The 19,568-nt window shown below is 39.7% G+C and overlaps 1 protein-coding gene across 5 annotated transcripts in view; it reads left to right on the forward strand.

The window, feature by feature from the left end:
- LOC132391773 (AP2-associated protein kinase 1-like) overlaps nucleotides 1-19,568 on the forward strand; it is a 125,391-nt gene that overhangs the window by 78,829 nt on the left and 26,994 nt on the right. For 2 of the 5 annotated variants that reach the window (XM_059965387.1, XM_059965411.1), the window contains exons 12-16: nucleotides 2,203-2,433; nucleotides 3,691-3,914; nucleotides 4,931-5,088; nucleotides 7,887-8,000; nucleotides 14,587-14,703. In XM_059965387.1, the coding sequence (XP_059821370.1) occupies nucleotides 2,203-2,433; nucleotides 3,691-3,914; nucleotides 4,931-5,088; nucleotides 7,887-8,000; nucleotides 14,587-14,703 (844 nt within the window). Of the gene's footprint in view, nucleotides 1-2,202; nucleotides 2,434-3,690; nucleotides 3,915-4,930; nucleotides 5,089-7,886; nucleotides 8,001-8,295; nucleotides 8,401-14,586; nucleotides 14,704-19,568 lie in introns of all 5 variants that reach the window. The other 3 variants (XM_059965379.1, XM_059965396.1, XM_059965401.1) reach the window with 3 other exon arrangements.

Below are 19,568 nucleotides of genomic sequence, written 5' to 3' on the forward strand. Positions count from 1 at the left end.
TAGATGAGGCAACTGTGGCAGACAGGGGAAGTCAAAATCAGCATAAAAGCAGAAGGATGGCATATAATGTAGCAAAAATTCGTGGATATCTAGAGGTTTCTGAAACCCAATAGAAGACAACTAAAGAACAATAAAGAGAGAAAAGATGAAATATGAAGATAAGCTAGCCAATAATATAAAAGTGGATATCTAAAGTTTTTTTCAGATATGTAAATAGTAAATGAGAGGCATTGTGGACATTGGGCCACTGGAAAATGACACTGGAGAGGGTTTCATAGGGCAGACAAACTAAATAAGCATTTTGTGTCAGTAGAGTCTTCGCTGTAGAAGACACCAGCAGCATGCTGAAATTTGAGGTGTCAGGTTTCAGAATTGAAAGTAATCGCTATTATGAAGGAGAAGGTGCTTAGGAAGCTGAAAGGTCCGATAGTAGATAAGTCACCTGGATCAGATGGACTACAGCCCATGATTCTGAAAGAGATAGCTGAAGAGATTGAGGAAGCATTAATAATGATCTCTTAACACTAGATTCAGGACTGACTCTAGAAGGAGTAGAAAATTATAAATGTTACTTCACTCTTTAAGAAAGCAGGGAGACAAGGAATAGGAAATTATAAGCCATTTAGCTTAACTTCAGTGGTTGGCAAGATGTTAGAGTACAATATTAAGGATGAGTTGTCAGGGTAATGGGAGGCAATAAAATAGGCAGAAATTATAATGGCTTCCTTAAAGGGGAAATTTTGCCTGAGAAATCTGTTGAAATTCAATAAATAGCAGACAGAATAGACAAAGGAGAGTCAGTGAGTATAGTTGACCTGGATTTTCAAAAGGCCTTTGACACAATGGAACACATGGGTCTGCTAAGCAAGATAAGAGCCCATAATATTACAGGAAAGATACAAGCAGGCACAGAAGATTGGCTTACTGATAGAGGCAGAGCAGAAATAAAGGGGACCTTTTCTGGTTGGCTGCCAGTGACTAATGGTGTTCTGCCAAGATAGGTAAAGAGTCAGGTTGTGATGAGGAAGTAGTGAGTCTGCAGAAGGACTGGAAAGATGAGAAGCATGGGCAAAAGAGTGGCAGATGGAATTCGGTGTAAGGAAGTTTATTGTTGTGCACTTTAGTGGTAGGAATATTTCCTAAATGGAATTAACCTCGGAAATTGTAGGTGCAAAGGGACTTGGAGAGGGCTCTCTAAAAGTTAACTTGCAGGTTGAGTCAGTGGTAAGAAAGGGAAATGCAATATTCATTTTGAGAACACTGAAATATGAAAGTAATGTAATGCTGAGACTTTTTAACTCATTGGCCAGACCACATTTGGTGTACTTGAAGGAGTTTTGGGCCCCATAACTAAGAAGGGATATAGTAGCATTGGAGAGGGTCCAGTCGAGGTTTATGAGAATGATCCCAGGAATGAAAGGGTTAATGTTTGAATAGTGTTTGATGGGTCTGGGCCTGTACTCACTGGAGTTCAGAAGAAAGGTGGGATGTCATTGAATATCGAAAGGCTAAAGTGAAATGATGTGGAGAAGATGCTTTCAAAAGTGGGAGAGTCTAGGATCATTGGGAGAGTCTAGGATCAGAAGGCGCAGCCTCAGAACAGAAGGACATCCTTTGGAATGGAGATGAGGGGGAATTTCTTTAGCCAGAGGGTGGCAAATCTGCTCCTTTGTCTTATGGTCTTATTGTTTTACTTAAGCTGACAAAGTGTGTAATTAGAATAAATCATTACTTGATAATAGTGCTGCCTTTTGAAGCAGGCTAGTGCGCCAAATCCAAGGCTACCTCACCTTCAGTTGGCCAATGACCCACTCATAAGTTATGATATAACAAGCAAAAACTCATCTTGTTCTTCCTTGCATACATCTGGCCTGCTGTGTTTACATAGAAGTGAGACGGCACTGCAGACTACTGTATAAATCATTTAGAGATATTTTTGTTGTAATAATGCAATGATTAGTCACGTCACTTTCCATTAACCCAGTGTACTTGCTGCAGACTTGTGTTTACCTTCTGCCTAAGTTGTTAGTGACATAATGGGATAAATCACACTCATGGCACCTGTATTTATACTGAGCAGTCAACATTTGGCAATGGTGAAATCCGATTTGTCACCATTATTCTTTTTTATGATTTTATGTTTTATGTCATCAAAACTTTCAATTGATTTTGAGTGTCTTATTTGCATGTGTTGGTGACCAGTACCACGCCATACAGCAAGCGCAGCAACAAGTCATGCAACATCAGATGATGCAGAATTTCTATCTCCAGCAACAGCAGCTTGCCACAGCCATGCAGCAGATGCAGTATGTGAGCCAGCAGGCTGCTAATGTCCAGCAGCAGCTGACTGCAGCACACCTGCAACACACACCACTGCCCCTGCCGCAGCAGCATGCTGCAGGCGCTCAAGCAGCCTCTCAGGAACAGGGAATGGTAAGAGTTTGCAAATTAAGTGTTTATCCCTTGTAACACCTGAACATACAATGACAACAAAGAGAGACTTACCCTCTATTGATAGATGGATGGGGACTGTGACATTTCTCAAACCTGTAGCACAGTGGCACAGCTGGTACAACTGCTCCTTTGTAGCTCCAGTGACCCAAGTTCAATCCAGACTTCCATATTGTCCCTGGGAGTTTGCACATTCCTCCTGTGACCTTGAGGATTTCCTACAGGTTCTATGGTTTCCTCCTCCCCCATCCCAAAGAAAGCAGGTTGTCAGGTTAATTGAACGTTGTAAATTAGCCAGGTACATAGACAAGTAGTGGAAATTAGGGATGGTTGATGGTTAAGTCGCAGAATAGGTTGCAGTGTAAATTAGTGGGGAATGGGTTTGCCCCGTGAGCCAGTGTCAACTTGATGGGGCAAAATTGCCTCCTCCCATGTCAGAACGAAAGATGAGAATTCGCTGTTAGCCCAGACATTTGTGCAAATGTGAAAATTACGCCAAATTAAAGTTTTCTTTAAATAAAAAAATATGTAGTCTATCAAGCTTGAGTTGCTATTTGAAATCAAGTAATTTTGCTAATTCCTTCCCCTTTTTCATCAGTTTTCTTGTAAATGCCACCATTAAATTATTCCATTGAGCAAAAAAGAGTATTCAACCTTCACCCTCACTCTGAAAAAGCCACCATATTAGCTAAGGCAAACACGAGGAAATCTGCAGATGCTGGAAATTCAAGCAACGTACACAAAATGCTGGTGGAATGCCAGCAGGCCAGGCAGCATCTATAGGAAGAAGCACAGTCAACATTTTGGGCCGAGATCCTTCGTCAGGGCTGACGAAGGGTCTCAGCCCGAAATGTCGACTGTGCTTCTTCCTATAGATGCTGACTGGCCTGCTGTGTTCCACCAGCATTTTGTGAATATTAGCTAAGACATTAATTTGCTTTTTTATGTGATAATGCGATTTCAGGTTGGATGGGAAATATCAGCAAGGCAATGAATACGCATCACAACTGCTTAGATGCGTGGGCAACTTAGTGATTCCCACTCTTTCTCTTATTCCTAAAACAAAAGGAGAAGTTGGAATAAAAATGTTCTATTCTGGTTGTGTGAGAATAGCATGCAAGGAAATGTTCACCAGTTGCAATGCTTTTAGAGAAATAATGATACAAGTGTTCCCAAGCCCGCAGTTTGAGCTTGTTTGTGATTGTGGACATAAGTGAAATTGACTGCTTTCCCTTGCAGACCCAGATCCAGCAGCAGCAACAGCCGCCACAGGTGGCACCAAATCAGTCTCCAAAGATAGTGCCGATGTCTGTGACTCCTCCGTCATCACCCAAGACTCAGCGGGCCGGGCACAGAAGGATTCTGAGTGATGTCACGTACAGTGCTGTATTTGGGGTTCCAGTCAGTAAATCAACCCAGCTGCTCGCTGCCGCTGCCGCAGAAGCTGGATTAAACAAATCCAAGTAGGTTTGGCTTTTATTTAATGAATAATTATCGTCTCTGGCTTAATTAAATCAGTTGTCTGGCTGGAATTGCAATGAATTGTTTGGGATAAGCAGACAATGTAACCCTATAAGCATATGGTTTCATTAAGTTGTTTACCAAATTTTTTATCTCACCTCATGCTTTTTATTTTATCCCCATTAATTATTTAGCTGGCTTTTTAAATTCATCAAACTAAATCTCTGTTTCCTTCCATTTGGTAACATGTTACAAATTCCCCTCTCTTTAAGACCTGGAGCAAATGGCTTTTGTAGATATCAAGTGCTGGCATTGTTTAGAATGAAGTATCTACTGTTGCATTGGTCAAAAAAAAATGGTTAGTATTTAAACATACCTCCAAGAAGTCCACAACCTTACCTCAATGACCTGGAGAGCTATGTTGGCTGGAGTCAGGGCTATATGCTTTGGCTTTTGGTAGGGTCACACATGCCAAACAAATAAGAGTGTTCCACCAGTCCTCCAGGTTTGGGGGTTCAGCTCAGGGCTAACAATCCTGATGGGTAAAACAAAACTGTTAGGGAAACAGCAATGATAAATCCTTCTAGATTTGAGTGTGACAGTATTCCTGAGTCTCCAGCCAAGACTTGCATGACTGACAGTAGTGAAAACCAAGAGGAAGCTACTGACATGATGAAAGAAACCCTGAACACCACCAGAGATGGAAGATCTTCACGGCAGTAAGTATTTAAACATTGGATCACTGCTACACAACCCATCTGACCCTCAAAATGGCTCCCTGCTTTCCCAGTCTTGCCTACTCCAGTATTAGTCAATTGCTATCCCAAATGTTTGGCATTTATCTCTGTTTAGATTAGAAATTGAATGTTGATCCTCTGGTCTACCTGACAATATATGGGAATCCATTTATCTACAAAGCCTTTGGATTGCTCTTAATTTAATGAAATATGTGATGAGTTTTTATTAAGTTTAAACCAGCTAGTGTAAGGTATTCACTGCATGACCCTTTTCCACATAGGTCAGCTACAACAACTCCCTCAGGATCTCCCAGGACCTCCCAACAAAATGTGTATAATCCTCCCGACGTTTCCACCTGGAACCCTTTTGCTGACGACAATTTTTCCAAACTCACTGCAGAGGAGCTACTTAACAAGGACTTTGAAAAGCTGAAAGATAGTAAGTATAAATCTGAAAAATATTTCAGCACAAGACTAACCCACTGAACAGAACTCTCTATCTTTTATTCTTTGATTGAAGCTTCTTCTCCACTGAACAAATTCTATTTTGAGGGTTAAATCTGTCTATACTTTTGAACAGGTGATGGTTTTGCATTTGATTAATAATTGGAAATAGCATACCAGGTGGTTAAAGATTCCACATATTACAGGCCCAATGAAAGCTGAGTTTCAGAGGAAGCAATGAAGCTTTGACTGTTCACATATGAAACTGACTTGTCAGGTTTCATAATAGACCCGAAAATGGTTAAGATAATGCATATAAATTAACATCACTGTTTTGACAGTAGACAAAGAAAATTCACCTGATGAAATTAACCATTCAGCCCTGAATTTTGAAAACATCCTCCTGACAGCATCGAGGATACGGCCGCATGAACTCAGTCCTTCTGTGAAGAGTGTTCACCATACCGCATCCAAATGCCGCTAACTTGGCTACTGTCTGCCATCAATCCCATGGCCTCCGTAGAGACCGACTACTAACTTCCTCCATCTTCCTCAAGATGCTTCAATCTTCCTCGGTGCTTCAAAATAGAGTCGATCATGCAAAAAATAGTGCAAAGACAAATAATGATGTTGTGTTCATGGGTTCATGAACTGTTTAGAAATCTGATAGCAGTGGGGAAAAAACTGTTCTTGAAATGTTGAGTGTGGATCTTCAAACTCCTCTACCTCCTCCCTGATGGCAGTAAGGCAAAGGGAGCATGTCCCAGAAGGCGAAGACCCTTAAAGATGGCTGCCACCTTCTTGATGTACCAGCTCTTGAAGACGTCCTCAGTTGCGAGGAGGTTTGCGATTGTGATCAGACTGGCTAAGTCCACACTCCTCTGCTTCCTCATGCAGTCCTATGCTTTGGAGCTTGCATACCAGGCTGTGATGCAACCAGTCAGAAGACTCTCCATGCTGCAAATCTGTAGAAATGTACAAGAATCTTTGAGGAAACTTGGTATGTCGCCAATGTCCTAATGAAATTGAAATTCTGATTTTCTAAGTGTAGTCTGGCTCTTGGCATCATTGCAAGAAGTGTAGCCGATGAAGTTTGAGCAAAGCAGCAGTTGTTGATCCCTAACAATCCCCAATTGCATTGCTAAATTTAATTGAAAGTCTGGAACTCAACTGATTGTATTTTCCTTATGCAAATCCCACAGTGCTCTTATAGAAAGATTGAGCTAGTTATGATTAAAAGTAAAATTTATAAATTGCCTGGCAGACGTACATACTCCCCTTAGCAATCCTTTAGTTGGTTGTTAACTGATATTGGCATTTCACACCACGTGAGAGCTGCTATCAGAGATGAGCTTCGAAAACTAAACAAATGTAGACAGAAAAGTAATAAGACACTTTCTCAAAAAATTGCTTTTCAATGTGTTAGTATTTTTAAGCAATATGATTTTGATTTGTTTGATTGGAACAGATATTGGAGAAGCATTGTCAGGGTGGTTTATTTTGAAGTCTGAATGAGGAGAGAAAGGTGGACTTAGGAAAGGGGTAAGGAAGACCATTCCAGGTGATATAATAGTCAAATTGCATGCCTTTACTGATGAAGCAGAGCAGAAACTCAATAAGTCAGTTGTTATTGTGTACTACAGTATCGACCTTGAACAGCATGAAGGCTGTAGGACAGAACTATCAGTGTGACCTTGGGTAATAATGTCATTCCTTTCTTTGTCTTTAATTTTCTGATTGCCTATTCTTACCTTCCGCACCCACCCACCCCACTCCTAACTTTTTGAACATTCTTCATATTACCCTTGTTGTTCCTGGCTTGTTCTACTTTCTGCTTAATAACATCAAAAGAGAACATACATTTTTAAATTGTCCTGTCAGTATCCAAAACAAATACTGAAACTGTGAATGAAAGCACCAACAGCTACATGCTATAGCCTTCTATAAGATAATCTATAAGTTCTTAAAATAAGAGCTCTGTTTAACCAAATCAACAAATTGATCTTTAGTGTGGATTATATGGAAAAAGAACTCCCTATTCCAGCCTTCCTTCACCTGAATTTATTTTGTATCTTAGACTTTTTAAATTGGATGTAAAATTAGCCACAATCTATTATCTTCTATAAAGCCATCCTGTGATTAGTTGGTAAGCAAATGATTCTTATTGTTATAACTTTTTTCCTTACCTTTTTGAAAAAACTTGTAAAAGACCATAAGATATAGGAGTAAAAGTAGGCCATTCGGCCCATTGAGTCTGCTCCGCCGGTCAATCATGGGCTGATCCAATTCTTCCAGTCATCCCCACTCCCTTGCCTTCTCCCCATACCCTTTGATGCCTTGGCTAATCAAGAACCTAGCTATCTCTGCCTTAAATGCACCCAATGACCTGGCCTCTACAGCCACTTGTAGCAACAGATTCCACAGATCTACCACCCTCTGACTAAAGTAACTTCTCCACATCTCTGTTCTAAGTGGATGTCCTCCAATCCTGAAGTCATGCCCTCTTGTCCTAGAATCCCTTACCACGGGAAATAACTTTGTCATATCTAATCCGTTCAGGCCTTTTAACATTCAGAGTGTTTCTTTGAGTTTCCCCCTCATTCTCCTGAACTCCAAGGAATACAGCCCTAGAGCATCCAGATGTTTCTCATACGGTAACCCTTTCATTCCTGGAATCATTCTCGTGAATCTTCTCTGAACCCTCTCCAATGTCTGTATATCCTTTCTAAAATAAGGAGTGCAAAACTGTAAAAGATGGACAGCAAGTTTTAAAAATTCTTTCTGAATTCACAGGTAAGGTTGAGAAGACAGATGCTACCACTGAGAGTCTAATGCCAGGGCTTCCATCCGGTCAGGTCCAGGTGCATGCAGATGCTTTTGGAATAGATCCCTTTGCCTCTGGGACAGGTTAGTTTGTAAGCCAATGCAGTTTCACATTCTAAACTTGTACTGTGTTCTATATTAAAAACGTAGGAAAGGCACTTGACAAAAGGTTTATGTTGGTTCAGGAATTCAGCATTTAGCAAATCCATAAAATTTGTTGGCCTTGTGGGCTGATTGAATATGAATTGACTGTAAAATCAATGCAACTGGTTGGGCAGATTAGCAGATCATTTTGTGATGTATAATTGTTCTCTGCTTCCTTTCCCTCTTTGCTGCACTTGGTTGTCTTCTGCTCCTCTGTCTGCTCTTGTCTACTCAGTTGGCTCAGCTGAAAAGACTTCAGAACTGTTGGTTCCAGACACTGCCATCCCGCCAATTAACGTACCCGATCCTTTCACTCCTGTAACATCATCTGACCCACCAGGTAAATAAGTGCTGAGTTTGTCTTTGGATCCCATCTAGAAGTTGGTTAGTTGAGATCCTTTAGATTGGAACTAACAACTTTTATTGATCATATTAAGCAAGTCTGTTAATAGTAGTTATCTGGGGATCAAGATAATAAGGGCTTGTTGCAAATTGACCAGTCCGGCCACCGTATCCTCTTTATAGCGGTATAAGCCCCAACTCCCAAACAAATTTAAAGCACATTATTTGCCCCCTCACTTTAAGCTTATCACCTTCTTGCATGTGTAGCAACTGAATCAAATATGGACTTCTGAAGCTTCTGTGGGCACAAAATGTCCTAGACTACCGTCAGCAGATTTAGCCACACATTAAACATCTCTTGAGAAATTTTTTTCATTTGAAATATCTGAAGAGTACCCTCTGGCTATTGAAGATACGGAGAACTGGGTTATAAACTTTTGGATGGTAACTTTCCATGCAAGGGAGTTACCAAATGCTACAATGTATCAAATATCTGGAAATAAAATAGCTGAATCTTCCCATTAATATTACACCACTGCATTTCCAGGCTGGGGAAAAAAACGTACTGCTGAAAACAAAGATTTAAGGTTTCAATCCTCTGGACATTTTTGTGTCTTTCAGTGAAAGTTACAAATCTTTCTGCCTCTCTCTCCCTTTTTTATTCCTGCTTGCACTTTCGGAGGCAGTGATTATACCTGCTGTTAGGACCACACTGCAGGGTGCTAAAAACAGCACCTGCAGGCCCACGCTTCCCACCAAACAGCAACCTGCTTTAGAAGTTACATTACACTGAGAACAACAGGTAGCACAAGATTGAAGCATTCGGAACATCAGAGAAGGCCAAGTTTGGTTGCCTTGCCTTTAGTACAAGGTAATGTTCCTGAAAATTTTCAGTGACAGCTCAGTATTTTACAAGGCTTATAGATGCCTGTTTCTAATATTGGAGTTGATATTCCCTCCAAAGGGTTTACATTGGGAGTGGCAATCAGACAATGCTGTAAGTGTCGGGTATTTCTAGCAAGGTACAGAGAACTTGGTCAGAGTTTGGCCATCTGACAGTGTGAAAGGCAGAGTCTGGGACTATCAGTGCTGAGAAAAAGCATCATGAATTTGCAACAGCCCCATAAATTAACACTTAAACCATCTTTACCATCTGTGTTGCTGACTGACTTCTTTTGAGGGGAGGGTGGGGAACATAAAATTGCCCTGAGGTCTCAGTCGGTGGCAAAATTTGTGGTTTTACTTACCTAACAAATGGTACATTTAAATTTTTTTAATACACTGTACTTTTCACATCCTGTATTCCCAGAATACTTTGCATTTTTTTTGCCCTGGAATTTCACTTCCGTATTATTTAAATTGTAACTAGGTTAATACAGAATCATTCACAGAAAACAATATTAGACTTTCCCCTTGGACTTGAATTAATATGATCATCATTAATTCATTATGGGCCATGTTGTACAACATGGCCAATCATGGTCTTTTCATGACCATGACTGTTCTTGGCAAATTTTTCTATGGAAGTGCTTTGCCATTGCCTTCTTCTAGGCAGTGTCTTTACAAGATGGGTGATCCAAGCAATTATCAATACTCTTCAGAAATTGTCTGCCGGCTGCTCATATTACCATACGCCACCTTCTCCCATGGCTTCATGTGGCCCTGGTCAAGGGATGTGGGGGCTAAGCTGGTGCTACACCTCGCCCAAGGGTGACCTGCAGGCTAGCGGAGGGAAGGAGCACCTTACACCTCCTTTGGTAAAGATGTATCTCCACTGCTCCACTCTAATACTATCATAAGCATTGTTAAAATATTGGTAGTTGATGGCTAGTATGGTGGCCATTAGCCAGTGTTGTGTGTATTTTCCCTCTTGTTATTCACTTTGGGACCATATCATTGGGAGCCTAATTTCCTTGTTGTAATTCTAATCACCTTTTTGTCTAAATAATTGTAAAAGCAAAACTAACATTATTTTGCTTATAGCCCATAAACCTGCACCTTAGAGGTAAATTGCAATCCATTTAATGTGACTTTGACACCCAGTTTCAACTATTTGATATCTGGCCATGATGGACAATGCCTTTCTGTGTTGATAATTGATTTTGATCCCACCAAATGAAAGCATTTGCTGTCCACTAATTTCTTAGTTTCTCCATGTAAATACAAGTAATAAGAACATAAATGCATGGTTTCATCACATAACGGTGCTTTATCAGCACTTGTCAAACTCCACTCTTTGATCTAGAATTTTACCAAGAGATTAAATTGTATTACAATAAAGGGAATCCTGAGGAGCTGTGGTATTCCATGACTTCAGTCACCAATTTCATTTATTCAGTTAGTAGTTTTGAACTGGTAGAATATTGTTCCGGTTGATAGAAGCAATTTTGAGCACATTATTTAACTCCACTAGTTATATTGATTTTTGTGAAGAATATGTGAGAAGATATTTCAGAAAATAAGAAGGCACAAGAGACTGCAGATGCAGGAATCTGGAGCAAAAGCAATCTGTTGGAGGAGCTTAGAGTGTCAAGCAGTATCTGTGGGGAGAGAAGGAACTGTTGACATTTTGAGACAAAACCTGGCATCAGGACTTGTTGACTTTTCAGGTCCAAAACCTGCATCAGGATACAAGTCCTGATGCAGGGTTTCAACCCAATACATCGACAACTCCTTCCTTCCCGCAGCCCACAGAAACATTTCTGAAAAATTGTTTGAAAATGTAATTGTTAAAGTCTTTTTCAGAAATGTTTTAGGTTCTTTCATCGGATTCAAATGAATAAATAATGAATGGGTGCTTTGGGCACTTATGGTATGGATTCTACTATTTCTATGATATGTAATAAAGGTACTTTATTCAGTTTCTGGGATGTCTTTCAGTAGCTAGAGGAATGTGACAGTTGATGATTTGGAAGAAAGATCCTCAAAGGTTCCTATTCCTTGTTGCAAGAACAATGGGAAGCAAATGTAATATCAAACTTGGGAGGCAATAATCTACCATCACCTCAGAAACAGGTTTAAAATCACTGGCACAGTGTATGTTATGAAATTTGTTTTATGGCACCAGTACAGTGCAATACATAAAAAACTATAGATTACAATTAATACACATACATACTGTATAATTAAATTAAATAAGTGGTGCAAAAAATGAGTAAAAATAGTGAGGTAGTGTTCATGAATTGGTTCATTGTCTATTCTGAAATCTTATGGTGAAGGAGTAAAGGCTGGTAATAATAAGAAGAGAGCATGTCTTGTTTGATGGGAGTCCTTAATAATAGACAGCGCCTTTCTGAGGCATCACTTTTTAAAGATGTTCTCAATGTGGGGAGGCAGGTGGCCATGATGGAGTGAGTCTGCAGCTCCCTGCAGCTTTTTCCAATTCTGTGCATACTATACAGTGATGCAACCAGTTAGAATGCTCTCCTATCTGTAGAAATTTGTTAGAGTCTTTGATGACATACTAAATCTTCTCAAACTCATAGCCACTTTGTAATTGTATCGAGTGTTGGGCCCAGGATAGATCTTCAGAAATGTTGACACCCAGGAACTTGAAACTGCTCACCCTGTCTTTCCACTGTTGTCCTCTTGATGAAGACTGATATGTGTTCCCTCAGCTTCCCCTTTCTGAAGTCCACAATACATTCCTTGCTCTTACTGATGTTGAGTGCAAGGTTATTGTTGTAACACCACTAAACCAACCGATCTATCTCACTCCTGCATGCCTCCTCGTCATTATCTGAGAATCTGCCAATACTGCATATTTATAGATGGTGTTTGAGCCACACCTAGCCACACAGTCACGGGTGTAGAGAGAGTCGAGCGGCAGGCTAAGCACACATCCTTGAGGTGCACCGCTGCTGATTGTCAAACAATCAATATTGTTGAATACTGTTAAATTCTTGAACTGTTGAACTATTGTTGAATAGTCCAATGATTTGGTATCATAACAGGGCAGGTTATACTGAGTGACTGGCAGATCTGTGCATTGAAAGAACAGTATCAGAACAAAGTACTTTCTGGTTAAAGTCGCTGGAAGGTAACCCAGTATAAAGGTTACACCCACTGGATATGAATGCATGACTATCTAACTCTTCTGAATTAAAACTTAAAAGATTATGAGCAACACTATTACATGGAGATAGATTTAATGAAAATAAAATAGCCATAATATGGCCTTGTTTTTTTACATTTCCCTCCCTCGACTCCTTTCTCTTCATTTGCAAAGATCAAAATTCTTTAACTTACACCACAGTCCTAGGATTTTAAATGATTTCTTGCACATTAATAAGACCTCTGTGTCAAAGCCACCAGTTTAATAAGTGAAATTCACCTGTAGGATTTCAGGATTTTAACATGGGACTGTTTTTATTGACTTCGCTTTCAGTGCAGACTGAAAACCAGTAATTTCATTGTCATGACACAAGTCAAATTATTGAACTAAATATTGCACATTATCTCTTGATAGACATGTAGTAGCATTCACCCTTTCTGGAATATGCATTGTGAACCTGCAGAGGTACATCTGAAGCTGTGCCAGAAACAATCTGAATCATGATTGCAATATACACTTGCAGATTGGTAAACATATTTACAGCTTAGCTTGTGAGCTGGTGTGAATTCCTCAAATAGCCTGCATTATATAATTTATTTCTTAAAATATTATTCTTTGCAATATGCTTACATTTCGTATTGTATCTCTGATTTCATTGTTCTTCTCTCCACCTCTTGACACAGAAAAGCTCATAGAAGGTCTGAAGTCCCCTGAGACTTCATTTCTGCTTCCTGACCTTCTATCTCTTGGTGACCCCTTTGGGAATACCGAGGATAATATCAATGGTAAAAGAATCTCTGGGTACATTTGTTTCAGTATGCATGATCATTTTATAGGAATCTGGAGTATTTTCACCTGTCAAGTTTTGAACCCCTTCCACCTTTAAAGTCACGATTGTAAAGTTGTGCAGATGGATGATTTTCAGTGACATACTTGGTGCCTATTTATTCTATGCCCCCCCCCACCACTTAGAGAAAAGGAGCTAATGAGGGGCCCCTTTATTTGGCATTTGTGTGAAAAATTAGAGCATGCTCACCAGTCTACCCAAAGTTAAAGGTACAAGAGTGGCCTGATGTCAGCAAAGTAATAAAGACCCCGTCACTAAGGTAGGGTGTGTTAGTATGGCAGTGACAAAGGTCAATGCAGCCAGTCTTCACTAGTTAACCCCAGTCACTTATTGAAAACTGGTGGCATCTGTATCTAGGGGTTGAAGTTGAAAATTCTCTTGTTCCTATTCTTTACATTCTCACTGAATGTGCTTGTGTTTTTGTCGCTGCCACATTCTGTGTCTTGTCTATCGTCCTGTTCGTCATGTGGCATTTTCCTGTTGTAGATGGTGATTGTGTTATGACAGTCTGCGCCTTTCTCTAATACACCTTTAAGTGTCTCAAGGAGCACCTAGCTCCAGCAGTGTTTGTATACATGTACTTTGGGGTATGTGTGTATTACATAGGCACTTTGACGTATTTTCTAGTTGACAGAGCCATGACTGCAGCTTCTCATTTGCCTTTGTGACAAGAAGGAACCATGTTTTATTGAAGAGTTGATTTGTTCTATCAGTGTTACCAATTATCTAGCAGGGAAACGCAAGTTACTGTGGCAGAGCACTGAAGAGAATATGACAGAACAATGTATTCATGTGTCAATCCTATGTCACCTGCTTTATTTGAAATTAATCTTAGTTTGGCATCATTTTGCTTGACACAAAATAGGCTGTGTTCATTTGGCATTCATTTGAAATCTGCCACTGAGTGCTGGTACATTACAGAACCCTAAATCTCTACTTCCCCCAGCTTAAATGTGAATTGTTGATTTAAACCAGTAGAACAAAACATAATTCGGAGTACTGCTCTGAAGAGATTAAAAGAATTTAGTTTAAAGTGTTATTGAAGTACTTAAACTAAAATTTCTTTGCGAATTATGTGGAAGAGTTTAGCTGCAGTATTTAAGTTTCTGTCAATACTCCAAAGATATATTGTTACAGAGTATAGTAATGAAGAGTGCAGTTATCTTAAGCTTTGCCCATTTTCCTTCACGCTCTGTGGCAGCATGGCCGTTTTCTTGATCCACCTTCACATTATTTGATTGTCTGCTTGCATTTAATTCTTTATTTGTGCCCTGATTCAAAAGGGAAGTCTGAGGTAGTGGTGGGAAATCTCATGGCTGGATTTGAGTCTTCAAAGCCTCAGCAACTGGCACCACTGCAGGTGGAAGCTTTGGGTGCTGTGGCCATTACAAGTGCTTCAGGTTGGTACACACACTGCATTTAATCTCAGCCCCTACCTTTATTACATTATCAAGTAATTTGTGCTTGTTTCTGTTGTGTTCCGAGTCAGCAAAACATTCTAAGTTTTATAACCCGAGTTGGAATGCTTACGCACAAGTCTGTTTCATTTTCCCTTTCTTCTCAAATGTGCATTAGCCATTGTTTTGCCTCCTCATTTTTCTTCCTCTGCTCTTGCTTCATGGACCTTTTTCCAAGAAGCTAGAAGGTGGCCTTTATAAAGCGTTTATGTTGTTGTAAAACATTTGGTTTTGAATCAAATCTGGGGTTATCAATAAATGACCATCATAATTAAAGGAGATGGAAGACCGAAATAAAAACAGAAAATGCTGGTGAAGTTCAGCCTGAAATTTTGCTTTCTCAGCTGCATGACCTGCTGAATATTTCAGCATTTTCAGCTTCTGTTTGTGGGTTTACTAGTTTGGCATCCTGTATTAGGATCGCATTTGATTGAAGGGAGTATTCAGGCTAACCATAGATTAAATCATGTGACAGAGCATCTGATGTTTGTCTAAAGAGGAGTTTATTGAGATTTTAAAAGCAGCTGTTAATAGTGACAGTGCTAAAGCCAGGAAGGTGAGATAGTTCTGCTGCTAGTCAAATGCTTTGACCATACTGCTATAAGTAAGATTAATTCATATGTATCTGTTCTTCACTCATCTTGATATATTACCCTGGTTTTATTGGGAAGTTGAAGAAGTACTGCTTTATGTCATTGATTCCTTCAATTCTTTAGCTGATGCTCAGTTATTAATAAATACTGTTTAAGAAGCTAGGAAGCAGTCAGGGTTTAGTGAGATGCTAGGATGCACTGGGACACATCATCAGTGATGTACCCTGGGGTCATTGGGTGTTTCAAGTCACTCTCACCCATGTGACCCAGCCAGGGTTGATCAGGACCTGGCTTGTGTCCCAACAGCATTGGTCACATCTCTTGATCCGTAACGATCTGGAGCTTCACTCAGCAGCCTCTGTAACAGTCCTGGTGGTTCTTTTCTGTAATGCCAAGGAGATAGTAGATAATTTAACATGACAAACATGATGGGAAAAATTGTTCTTCCACAAAATAATTGGGATTTGGAGTATATTACCTGTTGGGACAATTGGTGTCAATTCAATAATGGGCTTCAGAATGGAGTTGGATAGATATTTGAAGGAAAAGTAATTTGCAGGGACATGTGCAATGAACTGGATAGTGGAACTAAATGGGATTGTTTTTTGTAAAGAGATTATGTTTAATGTCCTAATTCTGTAGTTTACTGCATTGATTTGCAATTTTAACATATGTAATGGTGGTAAGGTTTTGCTGGTGAAAAAAAATAGATGAAGTATTTTAATTAGGCCATAAAAACTATTCAAGTAATAAAATAGTTGCTAATTCTTCAATAATATCTTTAATTTTTAAGTCCGTGTATATGGGGTAACAAAGAAAAAAACTTGCTTTATAACAGGCTTAGTGTGCAACTCTTCATGTACTGCAGTTCACACATTGTGCTGATGACAGCATCAAGTAAACTGGACCTGCAGCTTCAAACCCAAACACAGTTGCCTTTGTGTTCAACTGACAAGCTGCAAATGGTGACAGTGGGGTGGAACAGTTGCAGTGACTGAGTATTTACGTTGGCAGGAAAGAAGTGAGGCACTGGTCCCCTTTTCTTTTTTGAATTCCCCACCAAACCCCCCCCCCACCCCATCTCTTAACTAAAGCAAACTTGTAACTGTGTGGTATTAAAGTAAAGCAGAGCATGGAATTGTGTCCTTTACAATTAAGCTAGTTAAAAATAATCCTTCAGGGGTATTGAACTGATATAGTACATGTCATGTGAGGGTGATAACTGTCACTGTGTTGAATCAATTAAGGAAACAGCTTCAGTAAGGTGAAAAGAAAGGTGCACTTACCATTATGTAAAGGCCTTGTCAAATATTGCACCTGTTGTATTTAATTGCAGTTAAGTTCTCCTGGCTGCCAAACATCATATTGTTAAAAGTTTGAAGTGCATTTTCAATTATGTTGGATATTGGATGAAGAGAATTGAAGAGGCAAAACAATCAAATTTTACACAGTTTGGATATTTTTGTTGTCTTGAAATAATTATTTTGCCCAGTTCAGAATAAAGCTGCAAAAGAGGTATATTTAATGGGTTAATTAAATAGTATTTTTTCACTGGGGAGATTTGTATTGGGAAATGAATTGTAGAAAGCATCATTTCAGATTTTAGGATATTTTACTAATCAATTGCTGTATATCCTCTTTCTGCTTCTTTGCTTTGCACCTGCCACTACTGAACCTTGCTCAGATTCTCTCACTGGAGAGGACTCCATCCTTGACTACTCTCTCCTCTCTAACCCAGTGACTGAAATTATTGATGAATTTTCTCCTGTAGTTTCATCTGGGCAGGTTAAGCAAGGTAAGAATGTCCAGTCCTGATTTGTTTCCTTCCATTGCTGATTCTCATATCGATTCTTACTCTTACTCTCGCCCATCTCCACCTCACGGTTTATTTCACCTCTTAATGTATTTGAAATAACATATGTTTCCGAGTACTGTCTGCCATGAGCACTTTGTTACAAAGTCATTTTTAAATTTAAAGGACATGGGCATGTTTTGTACATCAAAGATGCTTAAATTTGCACAGTAGAAATTTAAAACATAATTGTTGCTAACGTTCAACTATTAGTTTGTGAGAGAAGAGAGAAGCGTTTCTATGGTTACCAGGATGTTGATTTAAAATGAGAGTTGTGTTGTTGCCACAGTTTTTGAAATTTTAGCAATTTTTATTCGTCTCTCACAGCTGACAGCTGCAGTGGATGTGGTACTGGGTGGGCTTTTATTCATTACTGTTTCAATCAATTGAATTGACTAGTCTGCAATGCCTTACATTATAATTTGGATAGAAAGCACACGATTTCACAAGATAGATTTGTTTGTTGTTGTGCATTCTCTATGGACCCATGTGCTGACAGATTTCCTGATTCTCTATGATGAATTCCCTCATTGAATTGTGTGGTCGGTAACAGCCAACGTCAAATACTGTTCTATTGCTTCCTTTCCCACTTCAAGCACAATAATTAATTTGATTTCAGCCCATATAATTTTAAGGGTTTTTTTAGAAAATGGTTGAATAAACATTTGCCCAAGATTTCCATTTTAAAAAGCTGCAATTTCACTTCGAACTGAAGCTTTGCACAAATTTGGGACATACGTCCAACACTGCAGAAGTTCTAAAGGTTGATCATCACTGTCAAATCCACTATGCTCCCGCAATAGACGACTGACAGGCTGATCCATAGTATTAGCACTACAGCAATTACACCAGAGAATTCACTGATTAATCTTGTGTCAGGTGAGGCTTGGTGCATGTTCAGTGGAGAGAAGGAGCAGCAAGGAGGAAAAGTAACCTTAAACTAATTTACATTTTTTGAAAGCGTAATGTCCAACATTTGTAACTTTTCAGGTTTTTGGACGTCATGCGCGGCTTGTTCAGCAATTAAATATGCTACAGTCGGTGTCACTGAATTTCAGTGCAATCTCTATTTGAACAGAAAATTATAAACTCAAGAAGTTCTGCAGATGCTGGAAATCCAACGCAACACACACAAAGCGCTAGTGGTACTCAGCAGGTCAGGGAGCATCTATGAAAGTGTAAAACAGTCGACATTTCAGGCGGAGACTCTTCTTCAGGATTGGAAAGGAAAGGGTAAACAGGAGACAGTGGGAAGAGGTATCGTCAAGAATCCGTAGGTTTATGAAAAATATTGGTTAACACTTTGTGTCTAGAAATGGAGACGGTGATTGAGAAAGGAGAGAGATGTCAGAAATGGACTGAGTGAATTTAAGGGCCGGGTGGAAGTTGGAAGAAAAGTTGATGAAATTGACGAACTCAGCATAGGTGCATGAAGCAGCACCAATGCAGTCGTCAATGTAGCAGAGAAAGGGGTGGAGAGCATTACCATGGAAGGCTTAGAGCATAGACTGTCTCACACAGGCAATGAAAAGATGGGCAGAGCTGGGGCTCATGTGGGAACCCCTTGAGTCTGGAGAAAGTGGAAGGAGCCAAAGGAAAAATTGTTCGAGGATGGGGACCAGTTCTGCCAGACAGAGGAGGGTGGTGGTGGAAGGGAACTGGTCAGTTCTTTTATTGAGAAAAAAGCAGAGAGATGTAAATCCTTCTTGATAAAGTTAGTGAGGAGATTGAGGGGATAAGGAGTGTTTGAACAGCCATGTATTGTTCAGTGTCTCACTGATCTGATTAGACCCTGCTTTCATGAAGTTCTCTCCTGGGTACCCACTTAAAATGGGAGTGAGCTTAGTACCTTTCATCAAAGATGGCAAATCAGTTTGAGGATATTCAGGTCCATTAATTTCTTGAGCCTCTCTCACATGGGCACAGGTAATTGATTTAGTCCTTGCAAGTTATTTTTCTAGTGAGGATGCAGAAGACTGTTAGTATGGATTTGTAGAGAGACGAGGAATCAAGAAGCCATAACATAACAAATATTTTCCCTTGCCAAGGTGCCCTTGTATATATCTGCAATTCCATGGGTCTACATTTGCCAATTTAGAAATGGGTGAGAGTAGGAGGGATATAGGAAATGGGGGCTTTTATGCATGAGGTTATTTGACCTGAATGCATTGGCTTATAGAGTGGTTGGATCAGATTCAAAAATGGCACAGCTGTGTCACTATCTCAAGTTCATCTTCATTCAAACTCTTTTTCACATTGTTTCTCAGAACATCGTCCAGGCTACAGCCTTCCACCTTATCAAGCAACAGAGCCTCTCCTGTTACAAGTGACTAGCAGCAGTGAAATGTACTGCAGTAAGGACT

Source organism: Hypanus sabinus, chromosome 1 (genome assembly GCF_030144855.1).
Source record: "Hypanus sabinus isolate sHypSab1 chromosome 1, sHypSab1.hap1, whole genome shotgun sequence".
NCBI classification, from domain to species: domain Eukaryota; kingdom Metazoa; phylum Chordata; class Chondrichthyes; order Myliobatiformes; family Dasyatidae; genus Hypanus; species Hypanus sabinus.